This window comes from Chinchilla lanigera, unplaced genomic scaffold (assembly GCF_000276665.1).
Source record: "Chinchilla lanigera isolate Chin_1 unplaced genomic scaffold, ChiLan1.0 scaffold00060, whole genome shotgun sequence".
Taxonomy (NCBI): domain Eukaryota; kingdom Metazoa; phylum Chordata; class Mammalia; order Rodentia; family Chinchillidae; genus Chinchilla; species Chinchilla lanigera.
The window spans coordinates 12,333,270-12,350,213 of NW_004955461.1; the positions used below are offsets into that span (position 1 = coordinate 12,333,270).

The following is a 16,944-nucleotide window of genomic DNA, read 5'->3' on the forward strand; positions in this document are numbered from 1 at the left end:
GCCAGGGAAGCCCTTCTAGATTGATACACTACCCTGAAGGATGTGGAGTACAGGAAGATGAAGAACAGAGGGAAGAGCAGACAGGAAATGATCACACCAAGGAGAAACACTATAGAGATACATAGGTGAGAGGGAGCCAGACTGTCTGAGGACCTGGAATAAGCCTGCCAGCAGGGAGTGAGCAGAGGAGCTGATGTCAAGAAGGCAGGCAGGTTGGTGACAAGCCTTTTCATGCAGGTTCATGTTGATCATCCAGATATTTCATGATGGTGCAAGAAAGGAATAAGATGCATTTATTTCTCTAGGTTCTCTAGAGAAATTTCTTTCTTATTTTAAAGAAAAGAAGAAAAAACTAGAAATAAAAATAAAACGGTTTCAAATCAGCTAATAGGAGAGTAACAATAATTAATACATTGCACATTCCTATTGTCACAGTAGTGACTCAGATCCACTGTCTTTATCATTTCTGGAAAAAAAAAAAAGTTGACCATCATAGAGGAAGAGAATAGAATCAGGGTCTCCAGAGACAGTGAAATATAGGGGTCGGGGAACTGAAAGAAGTCAAATAATAGGTACTAATACACAGAAAGATAGGAGAAACTAATTTTAGTGTTCTGTAGCATGCAGGCTATGAAGATTTATGACATACACCAAAAGACTGAGAAAAGAGTCCTTAGTATGACAACATAAAAATGATAAATGTTTGGGGAGATGGAAATGCTATTACCAAATATATATAATTTTCTACCCTGTAAATATATATAAGTACAATAGGAACTAAATGTGTATACATATTTATATATACAAAGAGAGAAAAAAGCAAAAAGATAAAATTACTCAAAAACAAACCACCAATCAATAAAATTTCCTAAAATCATTTTCTATAATATGTGTTAAAGATTATCTACCATGTAGAGCTTTGGTAGAATGTGGGATGCTAACTATCACACAGTAGGTCTTCAGTAAACATAGGTCTCATCCCTATTCTAGACCTCTCCTATTCAGGCTAGAAGTATCCCTAAAACCAATTTCTTGACCCAACAGTTTCCTGAAAACTTCCAGGCTCCTTGCTTTTGTTCATCTGCCTTCTCTACACTTTCCCAACTACTATCTTGTTACCCAAGGTCAGTGTGATTTTCCTCTGTACATTTAACTTCATATTCTTGGCCACATGTCTCTGTGGCTAAAGAAACCCTCTCTTTTCTATTTTTCTTTCAAACAAGAAATTGCTCAGACAATAGCACCAGCTCTTTTTAAGCTGTCATAAACTTCTTGGAGGAAGTGCATCCTTCCAGACCATTGTCCAGGTTCCACAGTCCGAAAGCAGGGACTGAAGAACTCCCCAAAGCATCATCTCTTCAGGATCACCCTATCTGAATAATAGATGTGTAATTTCCTCTCCCCTTCTGCCTTTCCTTTCCCTGTCAGATCTGTTAAAGGAAATGGCTTTAATGACAAAGGAACCCTGCATCATTTGTTCTGTAATTAGTCTCTGGGCTCTGCTCAAGCTGGTAAACATGCACACAGCTCTGGGAAATCTTGTCTAGCTCCTTCTGGGATGAGGAGGAGAACCCATGTGGTAAAAATAGGGTGGGATATTACTTAACCATGAAAATAAAGGAAGTGACACCATGTGTAACAGCATAGATGATACTTGAGGGCTTCACGCTATCTGAAATAACTCAGAGGGGAAATCATGCATGATCTCACTTATATCTGACATCTAAACAGCTGGACTCTTGGGAAAGTAAAACGATGGTAATCAGGGGCTAAAGGGAAAGGGAAGGTGAAAGAGATTGGTCATAGCTACAAGCGTTTAGTTGTGGGGAATTAAGGTATAGCAGAGCAGGTATCATTAATGATGCTCTGTTGTATACTTGGAATTTAGTAAAAGTGGGTTTTTAATATTCTCACTGCACATTCTAGGAAAGTCAATAACTATGTAAGGTGTCAACTACCTTGATTATAGTAATGATTTCACAATTCATAGGTATGGATATAAAATCACCCCATTGTAGACCTTAAGTACATAGAAAATTACTCCTCAGTTGTACCTCAATGAAAGCAGAAGAAAAAATGTCAAAATTACTGTGCATCACATCATCACTCACAAGAAATAGCACTAAGAGCAAAATATTCACTAGAATGGAAATGGCAAAATAAATTTTGGGGTAAACGAAACCATTAAGCTTCTGGCATACATAATCAAATTTTTTTTTTTTTTTTGGTTTTTCTCCGGTACCGGGAACCGAACTCACGACCTTGCGCTTGCCAGGCAGGCGCTTTGCTGCTGAGCTAAATCCCCAGCCCCCTACATAATCAAATATTGATACATTTATTTATAATAAGTAAAAATTAAAATATACAAACTGCTAAATTATGTCAGGAAACTTATGTAAATTTTGACCTTCAAACTCCAAAGAAATAGAAGGCCTTTCTCATGATAAAACAAGAAGGACTCTTAAGGTGAAAATCTCTATTACATTTCATGCTGCTGAGTTGGAATGCCAGCTTTGTCACTGACCTTAGTCAATTCACTTAATGATGCTGGGTCTGAAAGGCTTCCTCTCAATCTTTAACATCATTTTGGTACTAAAACATCTCTGTATTTCCCATTAAGTTTATTTCCTCAGTTCTCATTTCACAAATTTCAAGGCAATGAGCTTTAAAGTCAGTTCTTAATGAAAGTAAACCTCCCCAGAAACGAGAGTTGCATCATTATAGTTCCTACCACATTCTTGATCAGTTTCTCAAATTCCACCCTTACTGCTCTCACCAACCATGGGAGAGTTCTCTGAAGGAAGAGCAGAAGCAAAACCTGAAAGGGAGGGGAGAGAGAGGAGACCCATGCAAGCATATCATCTTCTCAGTGTCTGGGTATTAGCGAGAGCACTAACACCTGTATTGTAATAATACAGGATGACAATCAGTAAGAATCACAGGGAATGGTCAGGTAACCTATCATGCAAAGGCTGTTTTTTAAGTAAGTTATTCTTACAAGGAGGATAAAGACTTTGTCTAAATGGGAGGGGAAAACTGAGCTGGAGAATGTGATAATCTGGTAAGAACAGAACAAGGAAAGACAAAGGAGGTGGGAATCACAGGCAATAATCATAGAATAAGCAAAGGCAACTACTTCCTGGGTAAACAGGAAATAGTCCAGCCTGAGTGAGGGGCATATGTCTGGGGATAATTTGAAAAGTTTTATTTCAAAGACAAGGCTTAGAAATGTGGTACTAATGAGTGCTTTGTACTCTTTATCAAAAGTTCTTTGTAACTTTTGGTGTTCTCTGCTGGTATTTCCTCTTTGAAACTCCCTCCTGCCCTTGTCAGTTATTCCTCATTCTCTCAGTGTTTGTCCTTCTGCTTCTTTGACTGCTTCTTCTCAGCCTCTTACCCTGATGACTCGCATGACTTCTGAAGGCCTAGGCTTTCTTCGCCTCAAACTTCTTGGGTGCCCCACATGCAATGTTTTGCTCATTCTGGCTTCTACCTTTCTCTGTGGCTGCTAATGCCACACAAATTAACCTCTGCTCAAATCTTCCCAGATATCGGCTCCAAGTTCCCTGTGCAAGGCATTTTTTGCATTTTATGATATTCAGTTTATGTATAGGCAGTGGAGTTGTTTCTTCCCCAGCCCTCACTTCAAATGTATATGCAAGTCCAATCTGTAAAGCTTATAAACATGCCTATACAAATATGTCAGTTTATATAGTTTGAATACATAATGTTTGCCAAGAATAATCAATGCAACTATGCTATTCTGACATGAAGTTTTAAATCAAAGAAGCTAGGATAGCATTATTTATTCTTCACACATAAGATACAATATATTTAACATTTAAAATAATCATCATAAGTGGACTATTACTTTATTTGATTCACTCTCTCTCTAATCTTCAGTTATTTTTCATTTTTGCTTCATCACTACTTTCCTTGGCATTCTTTAAGATCTCTGAAATTAAGAAAGGGATGAAGTTTTGTTTTTAAGTTCCATCTCAAGATCTAAGGGATGCACATCCCTCACAAATGCTGAAGTCAAGTAAGGAGGACGGGGAGCAGGCAGAAGTGTGGAGAACACACATAACACAGCTCACCATGCTCCCCCTCATTCTGCCTGTGCTCAGGTCATCCACAACAGAGGACTGGGCTGCACCCACTATCAGGGGCTCTTATCTGTGTGTGCCCTACCAAGGGGTGTACCCAGAGGCACAGTGTCAGGTGATCAGATATGTGCATCTGCTAAATCCCTCCCACAAGGACAGAGAGGACATCAAGTTCCCACATGATCAGACAAGGAATAGCATGATTTGACCACAGTGATGAAGAGGAGACAATGAAATGCTGCAGCTGTGAAAGGGACTTGAATGATCTGCGTCTTCAACAGGATTTGTAAGGGAGCGGTCCTTCTGATGATCATTTTACTTAAAGACACTAAAGCATTGCGATGGTCCAAAGTCTCACCACTTCAAAGATGCAAAGCTAGGATTTTGACCCAGATTCCACAAGTTATACTATTAAAATGTCTTCCACATACAAACACTTACTAAAATAATAACATAAATATTCCATTCACCATGTTGTTTGAATAGCTTTAACTATTTAAGAAGTAAAACTAGAATAGCAAGATGTAGGCAGCAACCTGGAGGCTCGTTCACAGAGGACAGTCTGGGGAGCCCCCTAAAGCTCATTTTCCCACTCTGATGTGCCAGAGTGATGTCTGGTGAGGGTTGGGGGCTTTGCAAAGAGGCTTCTCAGGAGGCTGAGGCCAGGAACAAACGTGGACCTGAACCAGAATGATACCCATGGCTGTGAGAGATGCAAGGAGAGAAACCCACTCAAGAGGATATGAAATTGCACTCAATTCAAAGACAAGGGTAGGTGAGGGTCTCCAGAGAAGTCCAGGCCCATCTTGCTCAACCTTTGGGTGATGAGGCCATTCATTTACAGGCAGGATTCACTCCTTCCTCCCACGCTTTCTGCAGGTCCTGTTCCTGCACCATGAATAGCGGAGGGAATAAACAAATCATAAGGGTGGGTAACAGTCTTTTCTCCATGACTTAGTATCTTAAGGAGCTTGGTAAGATCAAATCGTTTTTCTCTGTCTGCTTTCTCTCTTATAAATAGGGAACAATTTATATTATCTGTGGGGAAAGTGTAATTATTAAATCCATTCATGGATATGAAATACTAGAAATGATTCCTGCACATAAAACCACTCAATAATGATTGGCTGAAAGTAGCATTACCATTAAGTTTAAAAGAAAATACAGACAATAAATAAATAAGTGTATAATAAAATTAATTGAAATAATCTGAGAAAAAGTAGAGTGGGGAGCTATGTGATAACAGGTAACAGCAGGAATCTTTTAAGAACCAACAGGTTTTTAAAGCAGGTAAAGAAGGAATCTTTTAAAAACCAAAAACGTGGGGGGAAATGCCTCTTTGAGTGACATTTGAACTAAACCTGAATTAATTGAGGAAACACTATAAAATATTGGGAGGGGAATCTGAAAGTTCAAAGCAGAAAGGTCCTCACTTCAGATGCTCTGGGTAAGTGGGTAAGGAATGAATTTGCTGTGATCAAGAAAGCCTGACTGATAGGGAAGGGGTGGATGGTGAGAGGGCGGGACCCAGCAAGCAGGTAACACAGAGAAAACCAGACCCTGCTAATGACTTTTGATTTTGTTCTAAATTGTATAGGAATCAATAATGCTATGGTTAAGAGCCAAATTGCCTGGGTTGGAATCCTGACTCTACCTTCTACAAAGGGCGTATCTCAACAATTTTCACCTATAAAGGAGAAAAACTTCATAAAGTAGTTGTTAGAACTGATAAGAGTCAGCGGAGTCACATTCCACAAGACTTTTCAGGGATGGACCTCACACACAGCGGTTCCATAAGATTATATTGCCTAGAGATGTGGTTGTCTTGTTTTGTGTAACTTTAGTCTATTATGTTTGTACAATGACCTCAATCTTCCAACAAGACATTTCTCAAAACATATCCCCATAGCTCAGCAAAGCATGACAGTGTACACAAGGCGCTCAGCATAGTGCCTGGGGGACAGTAACCATTACATAAGCATTAGTTGCAGTCCTATCATAATCCCAAAGGTGGGGGATAAAGGAGAATTTTTTCTTTGAGTAGCGATCCCATATCATCTTGGTGGCCTATTAAAGTATCACTCTGTGTGGAAGACAGAGGCTGTCTCCCCTTAGCAGAGTTGAATTACAATGAGCAGAAACCCAACCACCTCCAGAGGGGTGAAGAGCTCGCTGTATCAGGGAGACCCATGAGTAGCTGACCTCTCAGGCTTGATAAAGCCATCTGTATCTCAAAGATCCCCTGAGATTTAAAGTATGTGTGATGGATCAGGATAGTACAGTCTTCAAGAAAAAATTAAGGCTTAGCTAAGGTGGGTGCATTGTTCAAAAAATAATATAAACAAAATTCCAGTGCTCTTCTATTGAACATGCTAAGTAAAATGTTGAGGTAGCCTCCATTGCTTCTATTTCTGCCTAGCTAAGAAGACAAAGTAGTCAATACTGTTTCTGTAACCGTCCAAATACAACATGGATATAGATAAGTAAGACAAGAATTTTTTGCTAATTTTCTTTCTGAGAAGTTTTAACCTAAAGTCATAACTCTTTTTTGTTTTTTGGCTACCATCATTTAAAAAGGGGGGAGGATATTTGCCAGATGCACAAAAAGCTACATTTTGGGGAAATTGGTCTCATAATAGCAATCTTCAGAAGAACTCTACTTTGATTTAAAATGTGCCTCATTGTTTAAGTCATTGGGCCTCTATGGGAAAATGTAGATCCATTTGATTGCCTGAAGTAATATGTTCTTAATTTTTTATTAGGCACATGGAAATAGAACAATGAATCAAAGGAACTCTGTAAAACACAAGCGTGCCTTTGATTCCTAATCTTTCAGGAAATAAAAAATGCCTAGAAGTATAATGTAGCTTGCCCAGATGTTGAGCCATGAGATTTATGTCTATAAAGACCAAATAATTCTAAATATGTGCACACCATTTCACTATCCAAAGACTCTATCATGCTGGAAACCCTGCTGGAATCTCTCCCGTGAGAGCCATTCCCCGAGGCAGATAATAACATACACAGCTAGGCAATTCAGTGTTCTTTGGACTAGGAAACCAGTACCCAGCACACAGAGCGCCTTCAAGAAACACTGAATGATCAAAAACCCATTACTACCGTTTTTTCCCATGGAACTTTCCCTCATTCTTGCCAATTCTGGCTTCTGAAATAAAACTAAATATAGCATTGATTGAGAGCTTATGTCACTGCTTCTATTAGCTTTCCCAACACTGGGACATAATATTCAACACACACAACTTGAGAGAGGTTTCGCAAGGCTCATAATGTTAGAGAGTCCAGTCCATGGTCAGCTGGTTTCAAGATTATAACGTTATAGTAGATGTGCCTAGGGCAGCAAAACAGCCAGGAAGCAGAGGAGGAGAACATTAGAAGAGAGAGCCAGAGACCACATGCAGTTCCCAAGGTCAAGCCTCTAAGACCCACTGAGACACACACAGAAGTGTATTTTACTAACCCACCAGATGGCTCCTATGCCAATCAAGTTGACATTATTAAGCTTAACTACCAAACTTATACATATTAACATTTTAATACAGCATTCATACTAGGAAAGTGTTATTAACATTATTTTCAGTTCCATTTTACATAGAAGGAAAGACAGCCCCAAGCAGTTGAAGGAGGAGTCCAAGGGCTCCAGGTTCAGGGGGACCCACACACCTTTGCTCTTGGGACTGCTTGCTTTTCCTTCTCCACAAGGTTAGTTAGTCTGAATCCTGCTGCTGTCTTTCTGCACACAGCTCCAGAGGCCTTGTTATTCCCCATCCCTTTCTTTCCAGACATTTTTGCTTGAAACTTAGCTGCAAACAGGTACAGGTGTTTGTGCCACTGCCTGAGAGAGGACCAAGGCATCAGGAGCTGAAGAGTACCTGGAACCTCCTTCCATGCGGATATGGCCAGAGCAGCAATGCCACCTGCACAGAGACCTGCTGAGGAATCTCCTCATTTTCTGAGCACAGGGAGACTTGCATTAATGACACTGGACACCAACAGCCAGGTGTGCCTCACAAAAGGCAGATTCAGGAAGAGAGTGGCTTTTCCTGGGTGAGCTTCGCAAAATCTGCGTGCCCAGGGCCCTTTCTCCTCACCACTCACATTGCAACTGTTACATTCCTCCCTACTCCAGAATCTGATCTTTGAGTGTCCTTGGGCTGTGTCAGCATTGCCTGTCACACAGCTGACTTTTAGGAACTGGAATTTGATATCCTGTGTCTGTTATGCTTTAGATCTGAGATGCTCCCCTTAACACACATGTTGAAAGCCTTCTCCCCAATATAGCAGCATTCAGAAACACAGGTGATTGGATCATGAGGCCTCTGACCTCATCAATAGATTAATCTATTGATGGATTTGTAGTTTGGTAGACTATCAGAAAGTCTTGGAACATTTCAGAGGTGAGACCTACCGTGAGTAGCATTGGGTCACAACTTTTTTTTTTTTTTTTTTTTTTTTGGTTTTTCTCCGGTACCAGGAACCGAACTCACGACCTTGCGCTTGCCAGGCAGGCGCTTTTGCCGCTGAGCTAAATCCCCAGCCCCCATGGGTCACAACTTTGAAACACATATTTTGTCCCTGGATGGTTCCCGTCTGTTTCCCAGACTCCATGAAGTGAGCACTTTGCTCCACTTCACACTCCCTGCTATGATGTCCTGACTCAAGACAGGCCCAGAAATAATGAAGTCAAGCAAATAGGGACCCAAACCACTAAAACCACAAATCGAAATAAATGTTCATCCTTCCATTTATACTGATATTTTGTCACAGTGATAAAAATTTGACTAACATAGCATCTCAACGGAATCCACATCAAATGTGAGGTAGATTGAAAGCCTGTCCTTGCCAGATGGGGATGGAAGTAGTACACAGGTGTGACTGATGTCGTGGTGTATATGGGAACTGGAAAATCCAAGCAAATGTAGGCTCCCAGTGTCATAGGAATTTTATTACCTGGTACAGAACCTCAACCAATCCTCGATTCTTTCCTAAGAGTATTAGCTCCTTTTCTAGAAAGCTACAACACAGCACCAAGACTACTCATACAGACCTAGACTCACAAGATCTAGTGGCACAGGCTCGCTAGGCATCCAAGTGACTCTAGGTGAGCTCAGGTGAGCCCAAGTCTAGCTACTTCTAGTCTTGCTTCCTAACTACTGCACTGTATCTAAAGGTTTCTGGATACAGATGTGAAGCAGCAAATAAGGATGTGCTCCCAAAGACTTTATCATGGGTGTGCCCTTATTGAGAGCTGAGGGAGTGGGGAATAAAGATAGTAAAAGAGAAGAGAGGATTGGCACATTCCAGAAGCCCCAGTCAGGGCAGTTCAGGCTGGCCCTGCAAGATCCTCTGAGGTATGCAGCAAATCCCCATTTCCCAGTTCTGAGACAGGGGAGCTGGGCTTCCCTGACTTGGAAGGAGGAATGACTGGTTCACTGCAAGAGCTGTGAGTAGCAAGGGGCAGGCGTGGGACTCAATCCCAGGGACAAGCTCAAACCTTGAACAAAGTGCTTCCTGCAGACTGAGCTGGTTCTCCAAAATAAAGCTCAGCTCTTGGTGACTGAAAACCCACTGGGTAGGGGAGGTACCAAGTGAGAGGGGTGTGTTGGAGGGTTCCAAGCTGCATGTATGTGAGTTGTATGAATGACACACAGATGAGCAGTGATTAATTCTGGTGGAGCAGGAGACTGTCCTTGAACAGCCTGTACAATCTTTCTGGGAATGATGGTAGGAATGAGAGAAGGACAGTGGAAGCAGGGGCAGGGATGAAAATCAAGAGGCCGCAGGAGATGAAAGAAAGCTTCGTGACAGAGGACCCTAAGGTCAAGCAGCTGTAAGATGCAGTCTCAAGTACAAAGCAGAGAACAGCTACCTGGCTTGAACCAGACAACACCAGATCCCTGAACAGCTGGCACAGCAGACTCCTGGGGTAGTCCAGGAGTACCTTAATGGGAATTTAAGCATGAGTCTGAACTTCCTATAGTGACTGGTTAAAAGTGATATAGATAGAAAACCCTCAGTGAAATGCTGGTTACATGGGGTAGCCCCTCTGCCACCCTGAGCAGGCACTCCTGTGCACCAGGCAGGAACTCAAAGCCTGTGAGATGGAGTGTTTTACCTGCTTGGCATTCTCCATGAAAACAGGCATATTTGATATTTAGGTGCACTTTAATAGACCTTGAAAAGAAATTACATTGATTCATTTAGAGAATAAATGTCTCTCCCCCGCCCTCTGCACTGCAAAGCTCTTAAGTGCTTTCACTTAATGGAAATGGAAATTACCTCTCAAAACATTACTAAAACTAATCATGGCAATTTTTATACATTTCCACAATTCACTGCACTATCTTTGTTCTTGCTTTGATGAACAAAGACTAGCAGATGCCTATTTCATGCCTACCTATTTACCATAGTCTCAATATATGTGGATAGCCCTTCCTCCCTACGTGTGCTCTAATTGCTCATCCCCCAAGGAAAATGACTGGAAAAAAAATCTCAAGATAGAAAGAGGCTGTAAAATCTATTAAATAACACCTTTTGGTAGAGGAAAATAGCCAAGGTTAAGCATACTTCACATTTATCCCCAGTCACAGACAAGTCCATTACTCTTAACCTTGGTGTCAGAAGAAAAGATAAAATAAGGCTTTGCAATAACTTAATCACATTTTTAAATTTCTTCCAGCTGGGTGCTCTTCCTGGAGTACCTGAACAATCATACTTTAATTAATCATTATCTATTTCTCTATTTCTCAGGGCATAGTATATCTTTTTACCTGAAAGCAGCATCAGAAAAATTTGTTGAATTCATAAATATTGATTTGGATGAATATGTCACATACTTGGCTGACAGATGTAAGTTTAGTACATATTTTAAGAACAAGGTATACCATTTGAAGTCAATTACATGTACACACTCACACACATTGAGACACACAGATGTGTGTGTTCAGCGTAAGTAGAAATTTAAGGCTCAGCAGCTGAAGTATTCGCTTGACACAGGAAGCCCTGCTGTGAATGAGTGGGGTTTTCCCTTAGGTAAGTGCAAGTCCCACCTGCTCCAAGACTTGCTCTCTTAATAACCATGGACAGCTTCCCAATTGAAAGTACCACAGCAGGAAGATATGGCAATGTCTTATTTTTCCTTTTATGTTGTAGTACAGCTAAGGGATGTCCTAGGCTCAGGGAATCATTAGATAATCACCTGAAAGTTAACTTTCACGTCCCTATGGCCATTACATGCATACTGAACTTTAGGCCCACGGTGCTCAGGGTCTCCAGATTCAGAGTGAAAGGGCTGCCTTTGTACTCTGTGCACAGTCAATGAGCACATCTGACATTGCTCCTGTTACTCCCTATTCTTTTACTATGCTGAGATCTAATGCTGAGATCTTTCTAGAATGCCAAGTAGAGGATCATTCCTAACCACTGAGGGTTGAAATCCAGTGGATGTCTACTCAATGTGATATTTGGCTAACTCAGATGAGAACAAGTCATCAATTTTCCAGAGAAATCTTGGCAAATTACCTTTAAAATAAACTGAGAGAAGGTGCAAGGATATGCAGGTTATATGTAAGAGAACTGTTACTGCACTTTATGTGCAGGAGCTAATCATAAATAACTTGTAAAATTTAACCTGATATATTTCCTATTTAAAGAATCTGTATCTACATCATCCATACAACCAGAATATGTTTCTCGATAATGTGATTATTCAAGAATTTACATAATTTACATAATTGAGAAGAGAAGAAAAACAGAATTCTCTCCCTTAATTTATGAGATTTATGAGCACACCATGTGTTTTAACCCTGCTGGGTTTGTGTCATCAGGGTGCTTTGATTTCACCTGGCCATGCCCTTGAGAAAAAATTGATCTCAGTGTGGCAGGAGATGGCTCCAAACCTGATTGCCCTCTGCTTCCTTTCTTAGGACACCTGTTGTTAGCAACATCCCCATCAGACCTGTCCTCATCCCGGAAATGTCTCTAGTGATATGAATCATTCTCTTTCCTCTGCCTGAACCATCTGTCCCTATCTCTAGGGCTGGATTTTCTTCCTTCCAGGTCTCCTTTGGGAGCCCCTTTCTTCCCCAACTGACAGGCTCTGAGCTGGTACAATACATGATGAATGGTCTATCACAGTCTGTCTCTTCTGTATTCATCTGACCACTTCTTTGTCTCCTACTATGACCGTGACTCCACCAGGGAAAGAAGGCAGCTTCCCATGACCAAGGCTCTGTCCCTAGGGCTAGCAGTGGGAAGACTACTATCAAATACACAAGTATGCCAAGCATCATAGCCATGCTTAGTCTAGGAAGGGTGACTCTGAGCTGACTATGTGCCCAGCATAAATCATTTGATCCACACCACAAACTTGAGATAAGAACCACCAACCACCTCCATTGTATACATGAGGATCTGAGTTCATGCTGCCCATGAAGTCCTTTTCAGAAGCCTGCAGATGACCACTATCAGGTCAGCTGCATCTGATCAGTCCCTCCACTGAGCTTGTACCTGGCCCCAGCCTCACACTACAGACCCTATGACCACTCAAAGGTAGAACTGTCAGACTTGGTGCCAGATCCTTTCCTGGAGCATTTACATTTGACATATTTGCATTTACAATCTATAAAATAGAAACTGTCTTTTCATTTATAACCTTTAATACAAAAACCCTATGGAGGATGGCTTTATCCTTATATTTCAGGTGAAAAAGTAAAGCTCAAGGTGCCGATAACTTACCTGAGGTTGCACAACTAGTTCCTACAGTGCCAGGGTCCAAATAACCTCCTTCTGTGGATGCAGGAGCTTTTGGTGGAAATTGTGGTGGGGTTGAAGTGCAATTCAGGTAACTCAAGGTCCAGCAATGGAGGGGAAGTGCTGGAATCTTGAATTATTGGGAACATGTACTATAAGATAATGGTGGACCACTTCTGTTTCCCTCTGAGATATCTTACTTATTTCCAAACATAAGTGGAATAAAAGGAGAAATATCTTGGAAATATGGGACTTGACTATTACTTAACATTCCCTCTGCTCAAAACCAGAAACAGTTAGTCAACGCATCATTCTTTTTCTTATCATAGATTTGAAATAGTCTACTAATCCTAGTCCTTTGACTTCCCTAATGATTTGCTCTGCATTAAGGAGCTGATCCCTCACACGTAGACACATCTACAACATGAGGTCAAGCAGACCACCACATTTACATTCTGAACTTGTAAGTATCCAATTGCACATGACTTCTTTCATCTTAATATCTCTGCCAGCTCCAAATGGATTTTATGACTACACCTCTAAGGAGACTTTGAATTCTGTAATGTTCTTTATTACTTTTACTTTTAAAGCGTAATGGATTTTGTGCACCTTTGCCTTTTTTCCCTTACTTTCTCTGCACCACCCCTAAGTCTTTCCCATTCTTCTTAAGAACTGCTAGTCTATGCAAGTGTCTCAAATTTACCAATGTAACCATCTTGTGTTTCCACTAGGTAATCTGAGACCCATCTTTATATCTTCTGCAATAAGTTCTATATTTCTGACTTAGCTGTATTGTAGGGTGCCTACTCAGAGGCCTGGACACTCAATACTCCAGTGTCCTTGAGAATGGGACTTGGGGTGTCCTTTGAAGTCCTTTACTATCGGGTTAAATAACCCTTAGTTACTGCTGATCAGGCCCACAATCTCCCAAGTGAGTGGCTGGCGAAGGCTTAAATAAGACAATGGAATTGATTTCAGGGCTCCAGGAGGGACTAACTCTCTGACAGCTTCAGTATTCTCTGAGTTTAGACAAAGATTTCTCTGGGCAGCCCATATTTATTTGGTTCACAAACAAAGGAGAGGGATACTCAAGAAAAAGCGGGAATCTGGCAGGACCTTGGGAGAATTTTCCCAAGTAGTAAATTATGTCAATCAGAACTACCTTATCTTTAGGTTGGTACTTATTGTAGGAGTGTGGAGCCTGCAGCTGCAGTCTCCTTGTGGTTAACTGGGGTTGGAGCCAAACATCCTCAGCTGTGGCCTTACCTTGTCATTTGAGGTGTCACAGCTTCACAAGCCAATATAGGCCTCAGTGATGACCAGTGACCCACAGAGGTTTATTTACTATGAGTCCACTTCCCATCTTTAGACAAGGTGCCTCAGTTTTGGACAACTCCCAAGTAAACATGAAAAGCCAGTTAGTTAATATTAAATCCTGCTTAGAGCTGCTTCATAATGGTTTCCATCACTTTACATCACATTGAGTGCACGGTTTTTAGAACCCATTGTGCATGGAAGATGTCACCACACATGCCCAACTTCTGAGTCCTCTGACCCTACCTGACTACCTGGGGTTCTTTAATGACAGGGTTCACCATAGCTACATATTGGATGCCATTTCCTACCCATTTCATCCCTGATCTGACTTCAATCATACCCCCATAGCCAGTGTGTCCCCAGGGACAACCACTCCTGGCACAGTGAGTTTTCCTCAGCTCCTTGCAACAACGATCACATGAGGCCACTTCCAACAGTAGGTGTGCATTTCCAAGAAGCTTGCATCTACCCTTCCACAGTGATTTGCTGAGTGCCTCTGTGCCCCTTGCACTCTACTGTGTCCTGGCACACAATGATAAATGAAGGTTTACCACTGGGACAAGAGCCCACTACACTGTTCTACTCACCTGTCTGCCCAACGATGGAAGCACTCAATCTGTGTGGGATCCTTGAGGACACCTTTAAGGTCACTCGGATCTGGTAATACCTAAGAAGAGAGCAGAAGACAGGTGGCTGAAGATCTGACTTCTTTGTGCTGACTTCTAAAAATATCTACACTTAATCTGCAAAGCTGTAGGAAACCAGGAAGTTTCTAGGTGGCATACAGAAAAGCATGCATGAAATTTCTCTGGCAGAAAAGAGAATGGAATTTTATCAGCAGAGTTGAAGGGGGAAGGGATGGGCTCTAGTTGGAAGCAAGACATTCATTTGAAAGCATACAAGACTGGACCAGGATGGAGGTGACGAGAATAAGGTAACAATATATGGGACACAGTTACATTTAGAAGTGTGACTTTACTTTAGTGAGAGAATTTCAATTGTACAGGAAGATAGGTTTTCATAACCTATGGTAGAAAATACATATATAGACTGCATTGCTTTCATGCTGTAATACACATACACACACACACACATATACACATACACACACAAAAACACAAACACACATACATACACAAGACTTCTTTAGGACATATAGCAGCTGAATTATCTCTTGGGGTGTTGTCAAACACTTTCTCAGTGTATTTATCTTTCCTTACTTTCTTTAATTTTTTTTCATTAATACATCTACCCAAATGCTATGATTTCAAGACATGATATAGGCTCCTATACTGTCAGGAAACCCTTTGTGCCTTCTGTGGCCACACCTGTAGACATATCTTTTCAAGTTCTGTGCTTTACAGCTAATGACCTTTCTGCTTGCAAGCTCTTGAGAACATTTCTGGCATTATAAGTGTTCTCCTCTTCCACTGATTTGAAATCTATTGAGAAATGGAATGTGAATAAAATGAAGAGAAGTGGAAGAAAAATGGATGCTGAACACTTCATATCCCATGGCTCAATGAGTCAGAGCAGGGTCACTCTCCACCCCCTTCACTCAGTGGCATTGTGAATACTAGAGCATTTCTGTCTTCTATCTGTCTGGACTTGCATGTGATGAGCAAAGCAGATGTTCAGCAAAGAGCTCTGGATCTGGATTCATGGTTGTACTTTTTCTGAAACTTTGAGCTGTGTAACTTTGACTCATACATTTTTCTAAACAGTTTCTATATCTGTAAACTGAGGATTTTAAAGAAAATTTACCTACCACCACAACTTCTGCTTCCCAGAAAATGGAATATGATATTTTTCCCTAATGTTCCAAACAAGCATAAGATAAACAACCAAACACTATCAAAAATTGATATACAAAGCAAACCAAAGGATATTCTCAAAGAGGGAGAAGAAAGACAAGATAGGGAGCTCAGGACATAAGAAAAATCATGGTGGCCAGTCCTCTGCTTTTTCTTCTTATCTTATATGCCCCAGACTGGATAGTGAAATACTTAACATGCTAACATTAAAAGTCATAAAACAAAACAAGTCCCAAGAAAAAATCATTACCCACCTCCCCCACAAATCAGGAAGAGGGAAGCTTAGCAAGACAGAAAACTTTTAGATTGTAAGTGACTATCTCAGTCAAGCAACACAGAAAAAAACAGTTGACCCCATCTCCACCCACTAGCTAAGGCCAACCGGCAAGCATAAAGATCTACTACTGCTAGGCTATACAAAGATCCACCTTTACCAATCCCTAGCTTACCCAGAGAAGTTCTCCAATAGGAACCAGACTTTTAACCTATACAGAAAGTAGTGAGAACTCTACCTACTCTTCTTTGAGGGGTAATGGCATGAGAAATGTAGATGGCTACCTTGTCGCCATTACCAACAAGGGCATAAATATGCCCATGTAATTTTTGTGAAAAAGTACAAAACCAATTCAGTAAAAGAAAAAAGTCTCCCGTTCAATGAAATTTTAAAGCAATTAGCTATACATAGGCATACATTAGACATACATAAGCAATTAGACATACATAAGCAAAAGCAAATATCAAACAAATGAACTTCAAATTTAATGGCATACCTTATTCACAAACTAAATCAAAGGACTTCAGTGAAAAGTATAAAACTATAAATTTTAGAAAAAATAGAAAGCTTTAAAATATTTTAAATGTAGAGCTAAACAGAGTTTTAGACTTGATACCAAAAATGCTAAGTGTAAAATAAAATATTTATAAATTTGATTTCATTA

The 16,944-nt window shown here is 40.7% G+C and overlaps 1 protein-coding gene across 3 annotated transcripts in view; it reads right to left on the reverse strand.

Annotated features, from left to right (window-relative positions):
• Fam135b (family with sequence similarity 135, member B) overlaps positions 1-16,944 on the reverse strand; it is a 298,271-nt gene that overhangs the window by 127,746 nt on the left and 153,581 nt on the right. For all 3 annotated transcript variants that reach the window (XM_005398048.2, XM_005398047.2, XM_005398046.2), the window contains exon 3: positions 14,780-14,859. In XM_005398048.2, the coding sequence (XP_005398105.1) occupies positions 14,780-14,859 (80 nt within the window). The remainder of the gene's footprint in view (positions 1-14,779; positions 14,860-16,944) is intronic.